Source organism: Haematobia irritans, chromosome 4, assembly GCF_050003625.1.
Source record: "Haematobia irritans isolate KBUSLIRL chromosome 4, ASM5000362v1, whole genome shotgun sequence".
NCBI classification, from domain to species: domain Eukaryota; kingdom Metazoa; phylum Arthropoda; class Insecta; order Diptera; family Muscidae; genus Haematobia; species Haematobia irritans.
In genome coordinates, this window is record NC_134400.1 from 211591872 (window position 1) to 211613275 (window position 21404).

General features: G+C 32.5%; 1 protein-coding gene across 2 annotated transcripts; it reads left to right on the forward strand.

Moving 5' to 3' along the window:
- Window positions 1–18822: 18822 nt before the first annotated feature.
- GstO1 (Glutathione S transferase O1) lies at window positions 18823–21015 on the forward strand. 2 transcript variants are annotated; one of them, XM_075307818.1, is made up of 4 exons: window positions 18823–18980; window positions 19779–20362; window positions 20436–20583; window positions 20790–21015. In XM_075307818.1, exons 1-3 carry the CDS (start codon window positions 18953–18955, stop codon window positions 20559–20561), a joined length of 738 nt encoding a protein of 245 aa, XP_075163933.1. In that variant the 5' UTR covers window positions 18823–18952; the 3' UTR covers window positions 20562–20583; window positions 20790–21015. The 2 variants fall into 2 exon arrangements, with proteins under 2 accessions (XP_075163933.1, XP_075163932.1); XM_075307817.1 differs by having other exon boundaries at window positions 20436–20557.
- The last annotated feature ends 389 nt before the right edge of the window (window positions 21016–21404 follow it).

The window sequence follows — 21404 nt, forward strand, 5'->3', positions numbered from 1 at the left end:
TAAAGAAGACCAAAAAAACTGCTAAGGACGAGCAGCAGTTCAAGGCAAACTGGCTTTCTGCGGCGAAGAAGGTGGACAAGGTGGCTGTACAAAATCTGATGGCAGGTGTCAAGCGTGAGGCCCGGCAATTCGGATTTGGAAAAGCGAAAGCCTAACTGAATATTTTTCCTGAATTTTATACTAATTGAACTTGGAAAAGAAATTTAATTTGATTTTTTAAATAAACGATTTCACCGATTTACACGCGTTTTCCCTTGACCAAATTTTGACCGTATCACCCTTTATAGTCGGCCCCGCCCGACTTAAGAGTTTTCATACTTGTTTTTTTAATTTCTTTCTTCCTCAATATTTTGACTTACTCGTCGCACGTTCCGATTTCTTTTGACGAGCCCATAATGCCAAAATGATAAACAAAACACATGTCCACACATACTTAAATTGCTGCTCTCAAGGCAAAAACACATTCTGTTTTTTTTTTAATGTCTATTCTCTTGGTTCCGAATTTCTATTCTTTTTACTCCGAATACGCAATTTAATATTCAAATTAAATAATATTTAGACTTAAGCATATCAAATTTTTGACGAAGCCTTATTAACATGCTAAGCGCATAGCCAAAAAACAAATGAACACATAACACAGTTTTCCGAAACAACAAACAAGCAGTTTCGCAGAAATTGCTCTCTTTTGTTTCTCTTGCTGTGTTTTGTTGATATCTTTCGTCAACCCACCCGGTTTCCATATCTATTTCTTTCTCTATACTCTCTCTCTCTCTCTCTGTCGCTCCCTGAATAAAATATCACAACATATGTTATATGATAAAACTAAGCGTCGTAGTGCGAAAAGGAGGTTAATTCGTGATCAACACCAAAAATTTAAAATTGTATCAAAATCTTGAAAAAATTTTAACTATTATTTATATGAAAAACTATTTTTGCTCCTATCTCCTAAACTAAGCGTCGTAGAGCGAGAAGGTGATTAATTCGTGATCACCCCAAAAAATGCGAAAATTCCATCCAAATCTTATTTTTATACCCTCCATCATAGGATGGGGGTATATTAACTTTGTCATTCCGTTTGTAACACATCGAAATATTGTATTCTGGGTCGTGGTGAAATTCTGAGTCGATCTAAGCATGTCCGTCCGTCCGTCCGTCCGTCCGTCCGTCTGTTGAAATCACGCTAACTTCCGAACGAAACAACCTATCGACTTGAAACTTGGCACAAGTAGTTGTTATCGATGTAGGTCGGATGGTATTGAAAATGGGCCATATCGGTCCACTTTTACGTATAGCCCCCATATAAAGGGACCCTCAGATTTGGCTTGTGGAGCCTCTAATAGAAGCATATTTCATCCGATCGGGCTGAAATTTGGTATATGGTGTTGGTATATGGTCTCTAACAACCATGCAAAAATTGGTCCACATCGGTCCATAATTATATATAGCCCCCATATAAACCGATCCCCAGATTTGGCTTGCGAAGTCTCCAAGAGAAGCAAATTTCATCCAATCCGGTTGTAATTTTGAACATGGTGTTAGTATATGATCTTTAACAACCGTGCCAGAATTGGTCCATATCGGTCCATAATTATATATAGCCCCCATATAAAACGTTCTCCAGATTTGACCTCCGGAGCCTCTTGGAGGAGCAAAATTCATCCGATCCGGTTCAAATTAGGAACGTGGTGTTAGTATATGGTCGCTAACAACCATACAACAATTGGTCCAATCACACAAAAATTGGTCCATATCGGTTCATAATTATGGTTGCCACTAGAGCCAAAAATAATCTACCAAAATTTTATTTCTATAGAAAATTTTGTCAAAATTTTATTCGGTTCATAATGAAATGTTCATCATCGTCAAAATTTTATTTCTATAGAAAATTTTGTCAAAATTTTATTTCTATAGAAAATTTTGTTCAAATTTTATTCGGTTCATAATCATGGTTGCCGCTCGAGCCAAAAATAATCTACCAAGATTTTATTTCTATAGAAAATTTTGTCAAAAGTTTATTTCTTTAGACAATTTTGTTACAATTTTATTGCTGTAGAAATTTTTGTCAAAATTTTCTTTCTATAGAAAATTTTGTGAAAATTTTTATTTCTATAGAAAATTTTGTGAAAATTTTATTTCTATAGAAAATTTTATTTCTGTAGAAAATTTTGTCAAAATTTTATGTCTACTTTGTCAAACTGAATTATAGACGTATTGGATCGATCTTTTTTGATTTAATATATACCACGTTTGGACTTACATACAATTTAGAAGATGGTGTTAGGAGGTTTTAAGATACCTTGCCATCGGCAAGCGTTACCGCAACTTAAGTAATTCGATTGTGGATGGCAGTGTTTAGAAGAAGTTTCTACGCAATCCATGATGGAGGGTACATAAGCTTCGGCCTGGCCGAACTTACGGCCGTATATACTTGTTTTGATCTAAAATAACTTAGATTCAAAAAAAATCTAAAATAACTTAGATTCAAAAGTAAAAAACAGCACTGGTTTAAATCTGTAATCAACATATTTCGTCGAAAATATTTTTGTTTTTATCATATTCCCTTGACCTTGAAACGTAATTGAGTTAAACGATTGTCTTTCCGCTTTCATTACCTGAAAAGACAATGAAAGCTACAATTGACAAATCGTCAACATTACTAACAACTACCCCACCATGGATCAAATTATATGCGTAGTCTATTATCACTATTACGGATGAGGCGAACAACTCAATTTTGAACTCTTCTGTTTTGTATAAATCCATTTAGTTTTAGTTTTTTCTTTGACACTTTCATGATAATTATGATGAAATGTTATCCTCATAAGAGGATAGCCTCCAGTTAAATTGATCTTAATTTATGTATATACGAAAACCAACCTTCTTGGCTCTTGAATGGGGCATGTAAGTACCACATAAGTAACAACTGGTGTCGTAAAACTATATTTAATGTTCGTTTTGTTGTATTTCGCCAGCAATATAACAAATCTGTAACAATCAATTGCAAAATTGTACAAAGTCCGTCTGTCTGCTCCACAAAACAAATAAGGCAAAAACCAGAGAGTAAGATAGAAAAATAATTTCAATTTCAACTATCCATAAAAATAGAAATGAATTAATATAATCTGTAACCGCAGCATCTGGCAAGCACAATAGAGGCAATCAACCAGGCAGCAGCAGCATGCTTCGGTTATGTGGGTTAAATGGAAACTTGATTAAATTCCAAACTGAACACTTAAATGTAATGCAATATTCAATTCCATTCCCGATTTCATTAAATCATTTTAACGTTAATCGTCATATGTCTCAATCAATAGGCTTTGGCTAGTATCAATAGGATCCTTTGGTTTTAATCACCTCATAAATGAGTATTAGGGTGTATCCCACAAAAATTCTCATTACAAAGTAGGTAATTATATGCCAAGAAAAAAATTAACTTCCCAAGTATTACTTTTAATTACTCAATGAAAAATTGTTTTCTAGGGACTGATTTCTAATTCACAAGAAGTTCTTTTGAAGTCATATATAAACAACTATATACGGCCGTAAGTTCGAACAGGCCGAATCTTATGTACCCTCCACCATGGATTGCGTAGAAACTTCTACGAAAGACTGTCATCCCCAATCGAATTACTTAAGTTGTGGTATCTTAAAACTTCTTAACATCGTTTTCTAAATTGTGAGTTAGTCCATACGTGGTAACATAGAGAGCCAGAATTTAAATATGGGGGTCGCTTATATGGGGGCTATATACAATTATGAACTTGATATGGGCCAATTTATAACTATAGACCGATATGGACCTAGTTAGGCATGGTTGTTAACGGCCATATACTAGCACAATGTATCAAATTTCAACTGACTCGGATGTAATTTGCTCCTACAAGAGGCTCCAAAACCAAATCTCGGGATGGGTTTATATGGGGGCTATATATGATTATGGATTGATATGGACCACTTTTGGCATGGCTATTAAATATCATATGCTACCACCACGTACCAAATTTCAACCAGATCGGATGAATTTTGCTTCTCCAAAAGGCACCGGAGGTCAAATCTGGGGATCGGTTTATATGGGGGCTATATATAATTATGGACTGATATGAACAAATTCCTGCATGGTTGTTGGATAACATATACTAACATCACGTACCAAATTTCATTTTTTCCATGTTCATTAGTGACCACATACTAACACCATGTACCGAATTTCAGCCATATCGGATGAAATTTGCTTCTCTTAGAGGCTCCGCAAGCCAAATCGGGGGATCGGTTTATATGGGGGCTATATATAATTATTGACCGATGGGGACCAATTTTTGCATAGTTGTTAGAGACCATATACACCATGTACCAAATTTTAGCCGGATCGGGTGAAATTTGCTTCTCTTAGAGGCTCCGCAAGCCAAATCGGGGAATCGGTGTATATGGACCGATGTGGACCAATTTTTGCATGGTTGTTAGAGATGATATGCTGACACCATGTACCAAATTTCAGCCGGATTGGATGAAATTGGCTTCTCTTAGAGTCCCCGCAAGCCAAATTTGGGGGTCCGTTTTATATGGGGGCTATACGTAAAAGTGGACCGATATGGCCCATTTGCAATACCATCCGACCTACATAAATAACAACTACTTGTGTAAACTTTCACGTCGATAGCTTGTTTCGACTTGTGACGGACGGACGGACGGACGGACGGACGGACGGACGGACGGACATATATATATATATATATATATATATATATATATATATATATATATATATATATATATATATATATATATATATATATATATATATATATATATATATAATATATATATATATATATATATATATATATATATATATATATATATATATATATATATATATATATATATATATATATATATATATATATATATATATATATATATATATATATATATATATATATATTATATATATATATATATATATATATATATATATATATATATATATATATATATATATATATACATATATATATATATATACATATATATATATGCCGATGTTAAAAGTGTCATGACGGCCCGATTGTAGAAAACGATGAAGAAAATTTAAATTTATTTAAATCAAATTTTTATACCCTCCACCATAGGATGGGTGTATATTAACTTTGTCATTCCGTTTGTAACACATCGAAATATTGCTCTAAGACTCCATAAAGTATATATATATATATATATATATATATATATATATATATATATATATATATATATATATATATAATATATATATATATATATATATATATATATATATATATATATATATATATATATATATATATATATATATATATATATATATATATATATATATATACTTTATGGAGTCTTAGAGCAATATTTCGATGTGTTACAAACGGAATGACAAAGTTAATATACACCCATCCTATGGTGGAGGGTATAAAAATTTGATTTAAATAAATTTAAATTTTCTTCATCGTTTTCTACAATCGGCCGTCATGACACTTTTAACATCGGCATCGTATGAGTTCTAGTGGTCAATCACCTGACCTCTTCGGAAAGTAAATCCAATAATTTTGTTTGTTCACAAACTGCTCCACTTGGAATGTCTTCTCTTCGCAAAAAACAAATGCGGTAACTGAACTCTTTTAAATCTAAATATATCAGGAGTCAGACGATCGATTTAGAAATAATAGGAACCCAAAGTTGGTTGTAGTACATATCATCCACCTTGTATAAACAAGACAAGTGTGCAGTTGGATAGTACTTGTAGTTGGAGTACTTGGAAATACCCCCAAGAAAGTTTTGCTACCGAAAATTTCGTGAAGGATTGACAAAACTGTATTATTGCTATGCAACAGAAATTTTCGCAAGTGCTGCATAGGCGGATTTAACGAAAAGTCCGTGGGGTGTTGTTATCGACTATTTACATATTGCTACCATTAGATATACAACGCAAAAGTGTGTTATTGGCAGGCATACGAAATTTCCGCTAGAAGAGCCTACTGGACTTTATGAGAATAAAATGTAAATGATCGATAATAACGTCGCAACATACTTTCGTTAGAGAATACGGGTAGCGGAAATTTTCACTAGAGTTGCAAGCACGGTTACCACAGTTGGTAGAATTGTACCAAAAATGGTCAATTTTTTTATTGGTTGGTAGTTTGGTAGAATTCTTGATGTTTTGGAATAAAAGCCTCTCCAAATAAATGGCACAATTTTCTATTGAAATAAAATTTTGACAAAATTTTCTATAGAAATAAAATTTTGACAAAATTTTCTATAGAAATGAAAATTTGCAAAAATTTTCTATAGAAATGAAATTTTGCAATAATTTTCATAGAAATAAAATTTTGACAAAAATTCCTGTTGAAATAAAATTTTGACAAAAATGTTCATAGAAATGAAATTTTGCAATAATTTTCATAGAAGTAACATTTTGAAAAAAATTTCTATAGAAATAACATTTTGACAACATTTTCTATACAAATGAAATTTTAACAAAACTTTCTATAGAAATAAAGTTTTGACAAAATTTTCTATAGAAATGAAATTTTGACCAAATTTTCTATAGAAATAAAATTTTGACAAGAATTCTGTAGAAATAAAATGTTGACAAACTTCACTATAGAAATAATCACTTGGAATGTCTTCTCTTCGCAAAAAAAAAATCGGTAACTGAACTCTTTTAAATTTAAATTTATCAGGAGTCAGACGATCGGTTTAGAAATAATGGGAATCGATAATAGAAATAAAATTTTGACAAAATTTTCTATAGAAATGAAAATTTGCAAAAATTTTCTATAAAAATGAAATTTTGCAATAATTTTCATAGAAATAAAAATTTGACAAAATTTTCTATAGAAATAAAATTTTGACAAAAATTCCTGTTGAAATAAAATTTTGACAAAAATTCCTGTAGAAATAAAATTTTGACAAAAATTTTCATAGAAATGAAATTTTGCAATAATTTTCATAGAAGTAAAATTTTGAACAAATTTTCTATAGCAATAAAATTTTGACAAAATTTTCTATAGAAATGAAATTTTAACAAAATTTTCTATAGAAATAAAGTTTTGACAAAATTTTCTATAGAAATTAACTTTTGACCAAATTTTCTATAGAAATAACATTTTGACAAAAATTCCTATAGAAATAAAAGAAGAATTCTATAGAAATAAAATGTTGACAAACTTCACTATAGAAATAAAATAATAAAATTTTGACAAGAATTCTATAGAAATAAAATTTTGACAAACTTCAAATAAAATTTTGACAACATTTTCTATAGAAATAAAATTTGGACAACATTTTCTATAGAAATAAAATTAAAAAAAAATGTTCTATGAAAATATTGTTCACATCTCAACTTTAGAAACAAGAACCTTATATTTAAGTCTATTATTACACCAACGCTAACTTTTGCCTGTCCCTTGCATTACAGGTAGTTCAAAACAAATGCCTTAAAATTATCAATAATCTTCGCTGGCGATATCCAACAGAACTTCTGCACATACGTACTGGATATGAGAACATCTCTGATTTTATGAAACTAATCAGTCAAAACTACTAGCATACGAAGACACAGTCCTCTTATTCCTTCATAAAAGATTGTAGAGAATTATCACCATAATCTTACTGTATAACATTCACCAAATAGTGCAATATATACTATTTCCGTTTACGCTTTTGTAAACTTTTCCTATATATTGTGGCTTTCAATTTATATTTGGACTTCTTCTCCATTTTCAAATAAAGGTTTTTTCCCCTATTTTCCTTTGAAAAGTTTTGTAAAATAAGCTAATCATAAAATAAAAATGCCATCACTCGCTGTAATATATATACATAAGATCTCGAAAATATGTACATAGATGAATTTCTACTACTAAAGACGAATTTATAAAAAAAAAAAACTTTCTATAGAAATAAAATTTTGACAGAAATAAAATTTTGAAAAAAAAAAAAATCTATAGAAATAAAATTTTGATATAATTTTCTATGCAAATAAAATTGTGACAAACATTTCTACAGAAATAAAATTTTGACAACATTTTCATTTTCAAATTTCTACAGAAATAAAATTTTGACAACATTTTCTATAGAATAAAAAATAAAAAAAAATTTTCTATAAATTCAATATAAACCATTTCTTTCGAATAAAACAACGTTTTTTTATATTAACCACAAAAATTTGATCAACAATTTCAAAATACGATTTTTTTCATTTGGTAGATTTTAAGTAAACTTTTCTTAAAATTTTGGTAGATTAGTTTTGGGACGAAAGGCAACTGTGGTTTCAAGTCGAGTCTTATTTTTACTATTCTTTTGACGGGAAATGTATACGAGCAGACCCTATTTTTATACCCTCCACCATAGAATTGGGGTATATTGACTTTGTCATTCCGTTTGTAACACATCGAAATATTGCTCTAAGACCGCATAAAGTATATATATTTTGGGTCGTGGTGAAATTGTGAGACGATCTGAGCATGTCCGTCCATCCGTCCGTCTGTTGAAATCACGCTATTTAACTTCCGAACGAAACAAGCTATCGACTTGAAACTTGGCACAAGTAGTTGTTATTGATGTAGGTCGGATGGTATTGCAAATGGGCCATATCGGTCCACTTTTACGTATAGCCCCCATATAAACGGACCCCCAAATTTGGCTTGCAGATCCTCTAAGAGAAGCAAATTTCATCCGATCCGGCTGAAATTTAGTACGTGGTGTAAGTATATTGTCTCCAACAACCATGCAAAAATTGGTTCATATCGGTCAATAATTACATATAGCCCCCATATAAACCGATTCCCCACTTTGGCTTGCGGAGCCTCTAAGAGAACCAAATTTCAACCCGATCCGGCTGAAATTTGGTACATGGTGTTGGTATATGTTCTCTAATGACCGTGCAAAATTGGTCCACATCGGCCCATAATTATATATAGCCCCCATATAAACCGATCCCCAGATTTGACCTCCGGAGCCTCTTAGAGGAGCAAAAGTCATCCGATCCGACTGAAATTTGGTACGTGGTGTTAGTATATTGTCTCTACCAACCATGCCAAAATTGGTCCATATCGGTCCATAATTATATATAGCCCCCATATAAGCCGATCCCCAGATTTGACCTCCGGAGCCTCTTAGACGAGCAAAATTCATCCGATCCGGTTGAAATTTGGTACGTGGTGTTAGTATATGGTCTCTAACAACCACGCAAGAATTGATCCATATCGGCCCATAATTATATATAGCCCCCATATAAATCGATCCCCACATTTGTCCTCCGGAGCCTCTTGGAGGAGCTAAATTCATCCGATCCGGTTGAAATTTGGAACATGTTGTTAGAATGTGGTCTCTAACAAACACGCAAGAATTGGTCTATATCGGTCACTAATTATATATAGCCCCCATATAAACCGTTCCCCGGAGGCTCTTGGAGGAGCAAAATTCATCCGATCCGGTTGAAATTTGCAACGTGGTGTTATTATAAGGCCGCTAATAACCATGCCAAAATTGGTCCATATCGGTCTATAGTTATATATAGCCGATCCCCAATCACACAAAAATTGGTCCATTTCGGTTCATAATCATGGTTGCCACTCGAGCTAAAAATAATATACCAAATTTTATTTTTATAGAAAACATTGTCAAAATGTTATTTCTATAGAAAATTTTGTCAACATTTTATTTCTATAGAAAATTTTGTCAAAATTTTATTTCTATAGAAAATTTTGTCAAAATTTTATTTCTATAGAAAATGTTGTCAAAATTTTATTTCTATAGAAAAATTTGTCAAAATTTTATTTCTATAGAAAATTTTGTCCAAATTTTATTTCTATAGAAATTTTTTTCAAATTTTATTTCTATAGAATTTTTTTTCCAAATTTTACTTCTATAGAAAATGGTTGTCAAAATTTTATTTTGTCAAAATTTTATTTCTATAGAAACTTTGAACTTAATTATATATAGGTATTTAATCGGCCTTTTTTAGTTTAATATATACCACGTATGGACTATGTGGTATATATTACGGTGTTAGGAAATTTTAAGATACCTTGCCATCGACAAGTGTTACCGCAACCCAAGTAATTCATTGTGGATGACAGTCTTCAGTAGAAGTTTCTACGCAATCCATGGTGGAGGATACATAAGCTTCGGCCTGGCCGAACTTACGGCCGTATATACTTGTTGTCTTTATAGTACACCAATGCAAAAATGTTCTTGGTATAGGGTACAAATCCTAAAATAAAATAGTACTGAATAAACATCACATTATAAGGGGTATCCATTTAAATTCCTCCGATTACATGCTTTAAATTTATTATCCGTTAATATAGGTACTATGGCTACTATGGCTCAATAGAGACCCATTGAGCCAAATGTCTTCCCAGATAATTTATGTTTACGCCCATTCCTCATGGAAATATTTCTTCTTGTTGGTGGCTTTAACTGCCACAACAGCAGCAGTGGCATGTATGACGCCATAAGTTTGAACCATAACCGACCGATATAATCAAACCTCTGGCACCAAAGTCAACGTCAATGATTTAATTTAAAACAAAACTAAAAATACCATAGATATTTACTCCAAACATTTTCACAAATCATTTCGACAAATTGATCGTTGTTGGTTGTTCAAAAACGATATATATTGCTTAACAACGGCAGGAGTAGGAGGAGTTATGAGACAAACCACGTAGTCGAACATGTCATGCCATGTAATAATTATCATGTCTGTCCGCATAAGATATATATTTATGGGCCATTGTTAAGGAACATTGAAATCCATACACCCAACTCCCACCATAGGCAAGTGTTCAACATAAGTACACGGCGGCAACAGCATTAGAAGCAGGGCGCTAAACTGATGTGTTTGATTCCATTTTTACAGGTTGGAGAATTTCGTACGAGTATTAACACTTCATATGTATGCAGTAGTATGAATGTATTAACTTCTAATCTTGGGAGGAATTTTGTCCATTGTCTGATTTCAATTCTGACCGGGGTAAACCATCGTTTTCATATAATTTCATACAATTATTTCGGATAGCTTGAGAGAGTAGAACAATCAAATTCTTATGGGAATAGTACGCACACTATTCCCATACACATGAATGGGGGTTTCACTAATATTTTCATCGGTACGCAATAGAATTCTCCATATATTCAAATTGCCATGATGATAGAAGGTTGGAAATAATTGTCATGGAGTATTGAACTTTTTATTAAAACGGCTCTCATTATTATTTGAATTGCACAGTGGTTTGGAACACCTTAGGGAGCAAAGATGGACGGATCCAGCGTTTCCACAATGAATTTTTATTTTGGACCAACATTTTATTTCTATAGAAAATTTGGTCAAAATTGTATTTTTATAGAAAATGATGTCAAAATTTTATTTCTATAGCAAAATTTGTCAATATTTTATTTCTATAGAAAATTTTATTAAAATGTTATTTCTGTAGAAATTTTTGGCAAAATGTTATTTTTATAGGAAATTTTGACAAAATTTTATTTCTATAGAAAATGATGTCAAAATTTTATTTCTACAGAAAAATTTGTCAATATTTTATTTCTATAGAAAATTTTATTAAAATGTTATTTCTGTAGAAATTTTTGGCAAAATGTTATTTCTATAGGAAATTTTGACAAAATTTTATTTCTTTAGAACAGTTTGTCTAAATTTTATTTCTATAGGAAATTTTGTCAAAATTTTATTTCTATAGCAAATGTTGTCAAAATTTTATTTCTATAGAAAATGTTGTCAACATTTTATTTCTATAGAAAATGTTGTCAAAATTGTATTTCTATAGAAAATGTTGTCAAAATTTTATTTCTATAGAAAAAATTTTCAATATTTTATTTCTAAAGAAGATTTTATTAAAATTATATTTCTACAGAAATTTTTGGCAAAATGTAATTTCTATAGGAAATTTTGACAAAATTTTATTTCTATAGAAAATGATGTCAAAATTTTATTTCTATAGAGTTTTTTGTACAAATTTTATTTCCACTCTCATAGAAAAAAGTCTGCTAAAAACAGCAGTCGATGTCTGCTGTTATATTTTTGTACTTCAGGGCGTAATGAACAACAATTTACAAAATTTTTAGGTTATAAAATTTTCCCCAAAGCCTATTTAAGAACCAAAAGTAATTTTTGGTATATTTTTGCACTGTAATATACTTACAAGCTCCTAAATACGATCAGCAAACATTTTGTTTGCTGTTATGCCTCAATTCGATAAATATTCAGATTTTTGGTCAAATACTATAGATATTCATAAAATATTGTGTTATTTATGTTAGGATAGCTCCTAAGTTGACATTTTTATTTGTTTTAGACAAAATAAAACATGTTTTAGTGTTATCGAGCTTCAAAAATAGCAGGACATGTTTGCTATTTCAGCAAACAATGACTGCTGACCCTTTTTCAGCAGACTTTCTGCTGTAATAGCAGACTTTTCTGCTGTCCCTACTAACAAATTTCTTTGGATGTATAGAAATTTTGTCAACATTTTATTTCTATAGAAAAATTTGTCCAAATTTTATTTCTATTGAAAATGTTGTCAAAATTTTATTTCTATAGAAAATTTTGTCAAATTTTTATTTCTATAGAAAATATTGTCAAAATTTTATTTCTACTGAAATTGTTGTCGAAATTTGATTACTATAGAAAGTTATCGCAAAAAAATGTTTGAATAATTTTTTATCTATACAAATTTATTTTTAAAGTTTATTTCTGTAATTTTGGCAATTTTTTTTCTATAAAAAATTTTGTTAAAATTGTATTTCTTTCTTTTGTCAAAATTTTATTTCTACAAAAAATTTGGTAAAATTTTATTTCTATTGAAAATTAAAAAAAAAATATCGATTTGACGAGAATGGACCAAAATCAACCAAATTCCATTTGGTCCGACGATCGGCTACCCTGGACGGAGACCTACACAGTTGTGAGATATTAGTAAAAAGAAAACTTTCGGGGAAAGTACAAAAACAGATCACAGTATAAAGGCCGAAACATAATGAAAACATTTTTTTTATCATTTGTCCTTCGCGCTAAAGTGGTACATTGAAACGACAACTTCCAACATTTTCATACCCTTCACCACTACTGTGGTACAGGGTATAATAAGTTTGTGCATTTGTATGTAACGCCAAGAAGGAAAAGTCTGAGACCCATCGTTTAGTATACCGATCGGCTTAGAATTAAATTCTGAGTCGATTTAGCGATATCCGTCTGTCTGTCCGTCCGTCTGTCTGTATGTGTAATTTCGTCCTGAAATTTGGCACAGAGTTTTACATTGGCTCAAAGACAATCGCTATTGATTTTGAAAAAATCGGTTCAGATTTAGATATAGCTGCCATATATATTTATCATCGATCTGGTCATAATTGATGTATTTATCAACAAATTTATCAGCAAAATATCAGCCAAATCGGTTCAGATTTAAATATAGCTCCCATATATATATTTCGCCCGATTTATACCCATATGACCACGTAGTCCAAAATTATTCTCCCATTTACGTTTTTTGCTGAGATAGCAGGATTATTATTCTAACTATGCATGTCAAATTTGGTCAAAATCGGTTCATATTTAGATATAGCTCCCATATATGTACGCCTATTTCCCAAAGGGGAAATAGGGTAGAATGTTTCATATTTTAGACCCATTTTCAATGGGAGTTTCCTCCAATTGACTCGATAGATTCCACAGAGAATACATTTAATATGCTATTTAAGTGTGCCATCTTAATCTAATATGGCCAAAATACCCACATTTTACACAAAATTCTGCGATGATTTCCCCATATCGTAGTCATATCCTAGACACTGTAATGCCAAACTTTCCACAGAATGGTCGAATTTTAAAAAAAGCTCCGACTTGTGGAAATATCGCCCGAATTGGCCAAATAATATTTCACAACCACGATTGACCACATATATTGGTGAGATTTAACCAATATCCTTGTAAAATCGCAACTGCTGAGAAGCAAAAAATTGTAAATATTACTCAAATTGTCCTATATCCCGAATACACATGTATAGCCTGATAAATCATAAATGCTCTTTTGTACAATTGCATCAAAATTGCTCTAGCTTTATATTTCCCATATTTTTTTTACTAACATTGTGCTTCATCCCAGGGTATTAGCCGATTCAATTTTTAATTCTAGCGAATTTGTAGAAGTACAAAAAATTGTCTTCAAATCGTTTCAGATATAAATATTTGTATACGGGAATATAAACCTTGACTTGAATAACTTCCAACAAATTTGAAGGAGTTGAGATGGTAACACAAATTTTGGTCTACATAATGGTGAAGGGTATAATATAGTCGGCCCCGCCCGACTTTAAACTTTACTTACTTGTTTTAAATAGACGAGACTTCTTAGAATCCCTACAATGTGGAAAATATTCGTATCTATATATCATGGGAAAGGCTCCGTCACTATTGAGAAGTTATTCCCCGCCAAGTTTCCAAATTAAAGGGTTGTTAGAAAATCTTTGCTATGCGTACGGTTCTGATATCGTATACGACTGTTTTCGACGTGATATCGTATACGACTGTTTTCGACGTTTAGGGGATTCTATGAAGGGCCGGCAAATTCGAAGGTTGGAGCAGGGCTATAGCAATGCTCCCGTGATGACTTATCTATTGGAGTGCTATTCATAGCAATTCGTCCAATGTGAAAATCCTTTTCATCAATTTAGTGTCTAAATAAACCCTTCGGCATACTACTGCCTTCTTAGCGCTTACTCTTTTCCAGTTAGTCGAAGCACGTTTTGTGTATCCCAGAAAACTGTAGTTATTACCTACGGGCCCACCCGAAGAAGGAAAGGGGAAATCAAGTGTCGATTACATTAGTTTACACTGAAAATTTACATTTGATGAGAGGTGATCTGCTGAATTCGAAAAAATTTAAAAAGTTTTTTAAGGAACCGTTTTTGAAATACCCCGTTAAGGTGAGTACTATGTTCGGTTTTTTTCACCAAAACACGAAATTAAAAGTACAAAAATATATATGAATACTATTATATTTTTATCAAGTCTTGTCAAGTAATGGATGGAAAAGAAACAATGAATTGATTGATAATCATTTTATATTTCTAAATTAATCAATTTAAAAAAGTAACCGTGAAAACAAGCTTGTTTTCAGCTTGAAAATTGAACATAGTACTCAGCTTTATTTTTAGTTTTTCGCTATTGTTTCACTACACAAATTATATCTCGAGTTGGAAATGTCCGATGACATCGTTGTTGGTACTTAAATGAAAGGTATTGAGATGACGAATAATCGTGTACTTATTCGTCATCTCAGTACCTTTCACTCAACTTATCGTGTGATAAATTGGGTGGTTCAAAAAATATCGATGCAAAAATGGAAAATTTAAAAAAAAGTGACCCCTTTCCGGCGGAAAATTACAAACCGTTAAAAAAAATTGTTTCTATTCATGGTCGTATAGATGATACTCTAACGTAAGTAATAAGACCAACTAGAAGAAAAACGACAAAAAATGACAAAAAGTTATAAGCAATTGAGTCAACAAATCCGATGTCAAATCATGTAAAGTGCATTTTTGGTTGGCCGAGTGGCATTTTTCATTTCATTTTTATACCCTCCACCATAGGATTGGGGGTATATTAACTTGTAACACATCGAAATATTGCTCTAAGACCCCATAAAGTATATATATTCTGGGTCGTGGTGAAATTTTGAGTCGATCTGAGCATGTCCGTCCGTCTGTTGAAATCACGCTAACTTCCGAACGAAACAAGCTATCGACTTGAAACTTGGCACAAGTAGTTGTTATTGATGTAGGTCGGATGGTATTGGGCCATATCGGTCCACTTTAACGTATAGCCCCCATATAAACGGACCCCCAAATTTGGCTTGCAGAGCCTATAAGAAAAGCATATTTCATCCGATCTGGCTAAAATTTGGTACATGGTGTTGGTATATGGTCTCTAACACCCATGCAAATTGGTCCACATCGGTTCATAATTATATATAGCCCCCATATAAACCGATCCCCCGATTTGGCTTGGGGAGCCTCAAAGAGAAGCAAATTTCATCCGATCCCGCTTAAATTTGGCACATGGTGTTGGTATATGGTCTCTAACAACCATGCAAAAATTGGTCCATATCGGTCCAAAATTATATATAGCCCCCATTTAAACCGATCCCCAGATTTGAACTCCGGAGCCTCTTAGAGGAGCAAAATTCATCCGATCCGGTTGAAATTTGGTACGTGGTGTTAGTATATGGTCTCTAACAACCATGCAAAAATTGGTCCATATCGGTCCATAATTATACCCTCATATAAACCGATCCCCAGATTTGGCTTGCGGAGCCTCAAAGAGAAGCAAATTTCATCCGATCTTGCTGAAATTTGGTACATGGTGTTGGTATATGTTCTCTAATGACCATGCAAAAATTGGTCCATATCGGTCCATAATTATATATAGCCCTCATATAAACCGATTCCCATATTTGGCTTGCGGAGCCTCAAAGAGAAGCAAATTTCATCCGATCTTGCTGAAATTTGGTACATGGTATTAGTATATGGTCTCTAACAACCATGCAAAATTGGTTCATATCGGTCCATAATTATATATAGCCCTCATATAAACCGATCCCCAGATTTGGCTTGCGGAGCCTCAAAGAGAAGCAAATTTCATCCGATCTTGCTGAAATTTGGTACATGGTGTTGGTATATGTTCTCTGATGACCATGCAAAATTGGTCCATATCGGTCCATAATTATATATAGCCCTCATATAAACCGATCCCCAAATTTGGCTTGCGAAGCCTCAACGAGAAGCAAATTTCATCCGATCAGGCTTTAATTTGGCACATGGTGTTGGTATATGGTCTCTAACAACCATGCAAAAATTGGTCCACATCGGTTCATAATTATATATAGACCCCATATAAACCGATCCCCAGATTTGACCTCCAGAGCCTCTTGGAGGAGCAAAATTCATCTGATCTGGTTCAAATTTGGAACGTGGTGTCAGTAGATGGCCGCTAACAACCATACCAAAATTGGTCCATATCAGTCTATAGTTATATATAGCCGATCTCCAATCACACAAAAATTGGTCCATATCGGTTCATAATCATGGTTGCCACTCGAACCAAAAATAATCTACCAAAATTTTATTTCTATAGAAAATTTTGTCAAAATTTTATTTTTATAGAAAATTTTGTCAAAATTTTATTTCTATAGAAAATTTTGTCAAAATTTCATTTCTATAGAAAATTTTTATTAAAATTTTATTTCTATAGAAAATTTTCTTAAAATTTAATGTCTATAAAAAATTTTGTCAAAACTTTATTTCTATAAAAAATTTTGTCAAAATTTTATTTCTATAGAAAATTTTATTTCTATAGAAAATTTTGTCAAACTGAATTATATACGTATTTAATCGATCTTTTTTTATTTAATATATACCATGTATGGACTTACATACAATTTAGAAGGCGGTGTTAGGAGATTTTAAGATACCTTGCCATCGGCAAGCGTTACCGCAACTTAAGTAATTCGATTGTGGATGGCAGTGTTTAGAAGAAGTTTCTACGCAATCCATGGTGGAGGGTACATAAGCTTCGGCCTGGCCGAACCTACGGCCGTATATACTTGTTTTTTTTTTTTCAATTCAGCAGATCATATTTCATAAGAAAAGTCGAATTCAACATATCATATTACATAAGAAAAGTCACATCTCATCAAATGTACATGATACAAAAAAATATATTTTGTAAACTAGTGTTATCAAAAAACTCAAAAGCCGATTAGTTGATTTAGGAGATTACAAAAAAATCGAATTTGACTTTTTTGTCAAAAAGTCGATTTTCGACTTCTGTAGTTAGAAACGATACGACTTTTGCATCCGTTGGTGAGACTAAGCACCTTCGTACTTAAAGCTATTTGAGCATTTTAAAAATTAAGGTCAGCAATTAGTTAATTTTTCAATCGACTTTTCTTTATAAAGGCAAAAAATTTTAGTCACCTGTTTCATAGATGCGCCTTCTTATTTTATTTTTTATTTTATTTATTTTCTTGGCGAATCCAAGCCGCAAAGCCATGTACATATTAGAGGTGTGCACGTGACACGAAATTGTCGTGACTCACGAAAATTTTCGTGACTCACGCGTGAGTCGTGAGTCACGCTCATGGCAACGGCGTGAGTGTGCGTGAGCGTGAGCGTGATTAACAAACCAAAATGTCGTGCGTGAGCGTGAGTCACGAAAATATTATCGTGAGTAAAGATTTACGCTCACGAAAATAATCCCGCTCACCAACATAAAACGCTTAAGAGTTCAATTCATTTACAATTGTAGTGACACCTGGGATGTTAAGAGTATAATAACACTCTCGATTTTAATAATGCTCATATTTTCAGACACGTCGCTAAGGTAAATTACTCAAAAAATTGTTCGTGAGTCACGACATTTTTCGTGAATGACGATATTTTTCGTGGGTCACGGTATTTTTCGTGAGTCACGACATTTTCGTGCGTGAGTGTGCGTGAGTACAAATTTTCTTTTCGTGAGTGTGCGTGAGCGTGAGTCCTACCAAACAATATCGTGCGTGAGTGTGCGTGAGCAAAATATTACTCACGTGCACACCTCTAATACATATTACATAATGCCATAGAACTTCGAATGCAGGTAGGGATGTTTGTTATTGAAATACTTTGTTTTCAAATCAGGTTTCGCTTTATATTCTAAAAAAACGTATACATTTCTAATATCTACAAATTGTACAACTAATCATCATATGTGGTTAGCTCTATCAAATGTGCATTTCTACCCTACGATACGTAATTCTTATCCCACGTATTGGGTGTTGACAGCTTCAGAAAATCTCACTTGTTTTCGTTTCAAATACACATAGTGTATTGGAATTTTAAAACAGTTACCGATATATTCTCAACAATGAGTGGAGGAAAACATTTAGCTACAGGTAAATATTCATATTATCTAAAATGCTCCATCACAAATCCCAGCAAGTGAGAATTTGAAGGGTAATTTTACACCGGCGTTTATTGTTTTCAAGTGCATGCCGGTAATTTATTGAAAAATAGCAAAATATTTACTTGTTGTGCAATGAGTCATCTTATTATAATTTCCATGAAGGTTTCTTAATCTAAACTTGCTGTACTACTTTTGTGTGATCGGCTTGTAGATCGGCTGAAATCTTTGAGATCAGAACAGCAGGCAGAGTATTTTGTGTCGGCGTGCCAAATATTTTTCGACCACTTGGAAATCATTTCGGGAGAACCTGTTGCTCTCTGAGTACATCCCTGAGTTGGACCATATATCCCATGTGAACCACGTCCTACTTTTTGTAACGCCTTCATATTGATTGATCATGCAAATTTACTATAATTTCCAGAAAATAGTCTATAAAAATAGCTTCACAAAAAAACAAAATGGGATAAAATTTCCACTTCTACATATCAAGAAATCAGAAAATAGACATAGGATCCCTTCTAGGTCATCATGTTAAATAGTGGTTATCGCTTTATATGAAAGCTATTTAAGAATATACGCATATTGACTTGCCTGCACATCAAATACTGTAGCAAGTATTACCACAATTGTTAGCTCTATTATTGAAGGCTTTAACGGGAGCTCAACAGACAGATAAAGCTAGACCTCAATTTGCTATGGTTAGACAAGAAAATAATTTAGCATAAATCGATATGTCGTTATTTTCCATGATTCATTTAGTTTGTGTTTCGTTTTATTTTCAATTTAGGTTCGCCTAAACCTGAAATACCCGATGATGGTAAACTTCGTTTATATTCCATGCGTTTTTGTCCATATGCCCACCGAGTACATTTGGTATTGGATGCCAAGAAAATTCCATATCACAGTATCTTTATAAATCTCCATGAGAAACCTGAATGGCTCACGGATTACAGCCCTCTGGGTAAAGTACCAGCTTTACAATTGGTTAAAGAGGAAGGCAAACCTACATTGATCGAGTCCCTTGTTATTGCCGAATATTTGGATGAGAAATATCCCGAGCCGAAACTATTCCCCAGTGATCCATTGAAAAAAGCCCAAGATAAAATTCTAATTGAGCGTTTCAATGCTGTTGTTGGACCCATGTATAAAATTTTTGTTAATACTGAAGTTTCGCCTGGTGCGATTACCGATGTCAGTACTGGTCTAGATATCTATGAGAAAGAGTTGAGAGCTCGTGGTACACCATTCTTTGGTGGCGATAAACCAGGAATGTTGGACTATATGATTTGGCCATGGTGTGAACGTTCTGCTATGTTGAAATATCTACTTGGAGACAAATATGAAATGGATAAGGACCGCTTCGAAAAATTGGTATACAAATGAAAATAATTTAGTTATATCCATATTTAAGACACTAATTGAATTCGAATTTTTATTTACTCAGCTAAAATGGCGTGATCTTATGGGTGAGGATGAAGCAGTTAAATGTTTCTATTTGGATGGTGAAACTCATGCCAAGTTTATGAAGAGTCGTCGTGAAGGCAATCCCAATTATGATATGCTTGTGTAAGCTACACATCACTTTAATATTTGTAAGATTAAGATTTATGTAATCCCTATTTGCAAATGTACTTCGAAACGTAATGCATGAAATGCCAATAATTATATACTCAATCCTTAATGTTGTCGCCTATATATTTAAATAAAATGTATTGGAAAACAAATCTATACCCACATATTATCGAACGAAGAATATTTTCTCATGTTTTTTTTTTTTTTGTATTACCTTTTGTTACAGAAACCCCACAAAACGTCAACGCATTTGCTAAGCAGCTTGATCCTTTCACTTGTCCCTATGTTTCATATAAAAAAAAGCATCTGAAGTGCATTTAACGAACGTACATTTTCCGTTATAAGCTGCAGGTTTATATTTTTTTACAATCCATTTACTTATTTTTACATTTTTGTAAATAAAATATACTTTATATTACTGAAATAGTAATAAAAGGAAATTTCAAAGCAAATTCAATATACGTTTGCATCAATCATAATATGGTGGGAAGGGGTTATTTCCAGGATTAAACGAAATCCCAGAATGAAACAAAAACAAAAATAGCCAATAGAGATGTCAACATCAATTAATTTTTTAATTGACGTTGGTGATAGATATAATCATTTCCGTGATTGAATACATTTCAATTAAAATTTAATTGGATCAATTAATTTCGTAATCGAAGACAAAATTTTTTCTGTGTATGAAGTGTCTTTTATTTGCATATTGAGAGGTCTTGAAAGCCCGTTTTAGAGCAGATCTAAGAATAAACAAAATAATTTGTTGAACTTTAGTGTTATTTAGTCCTGAGATAAAAGCCTCGAACATTGATTTCTCGCAAGTCTACACTCAAAATCATAT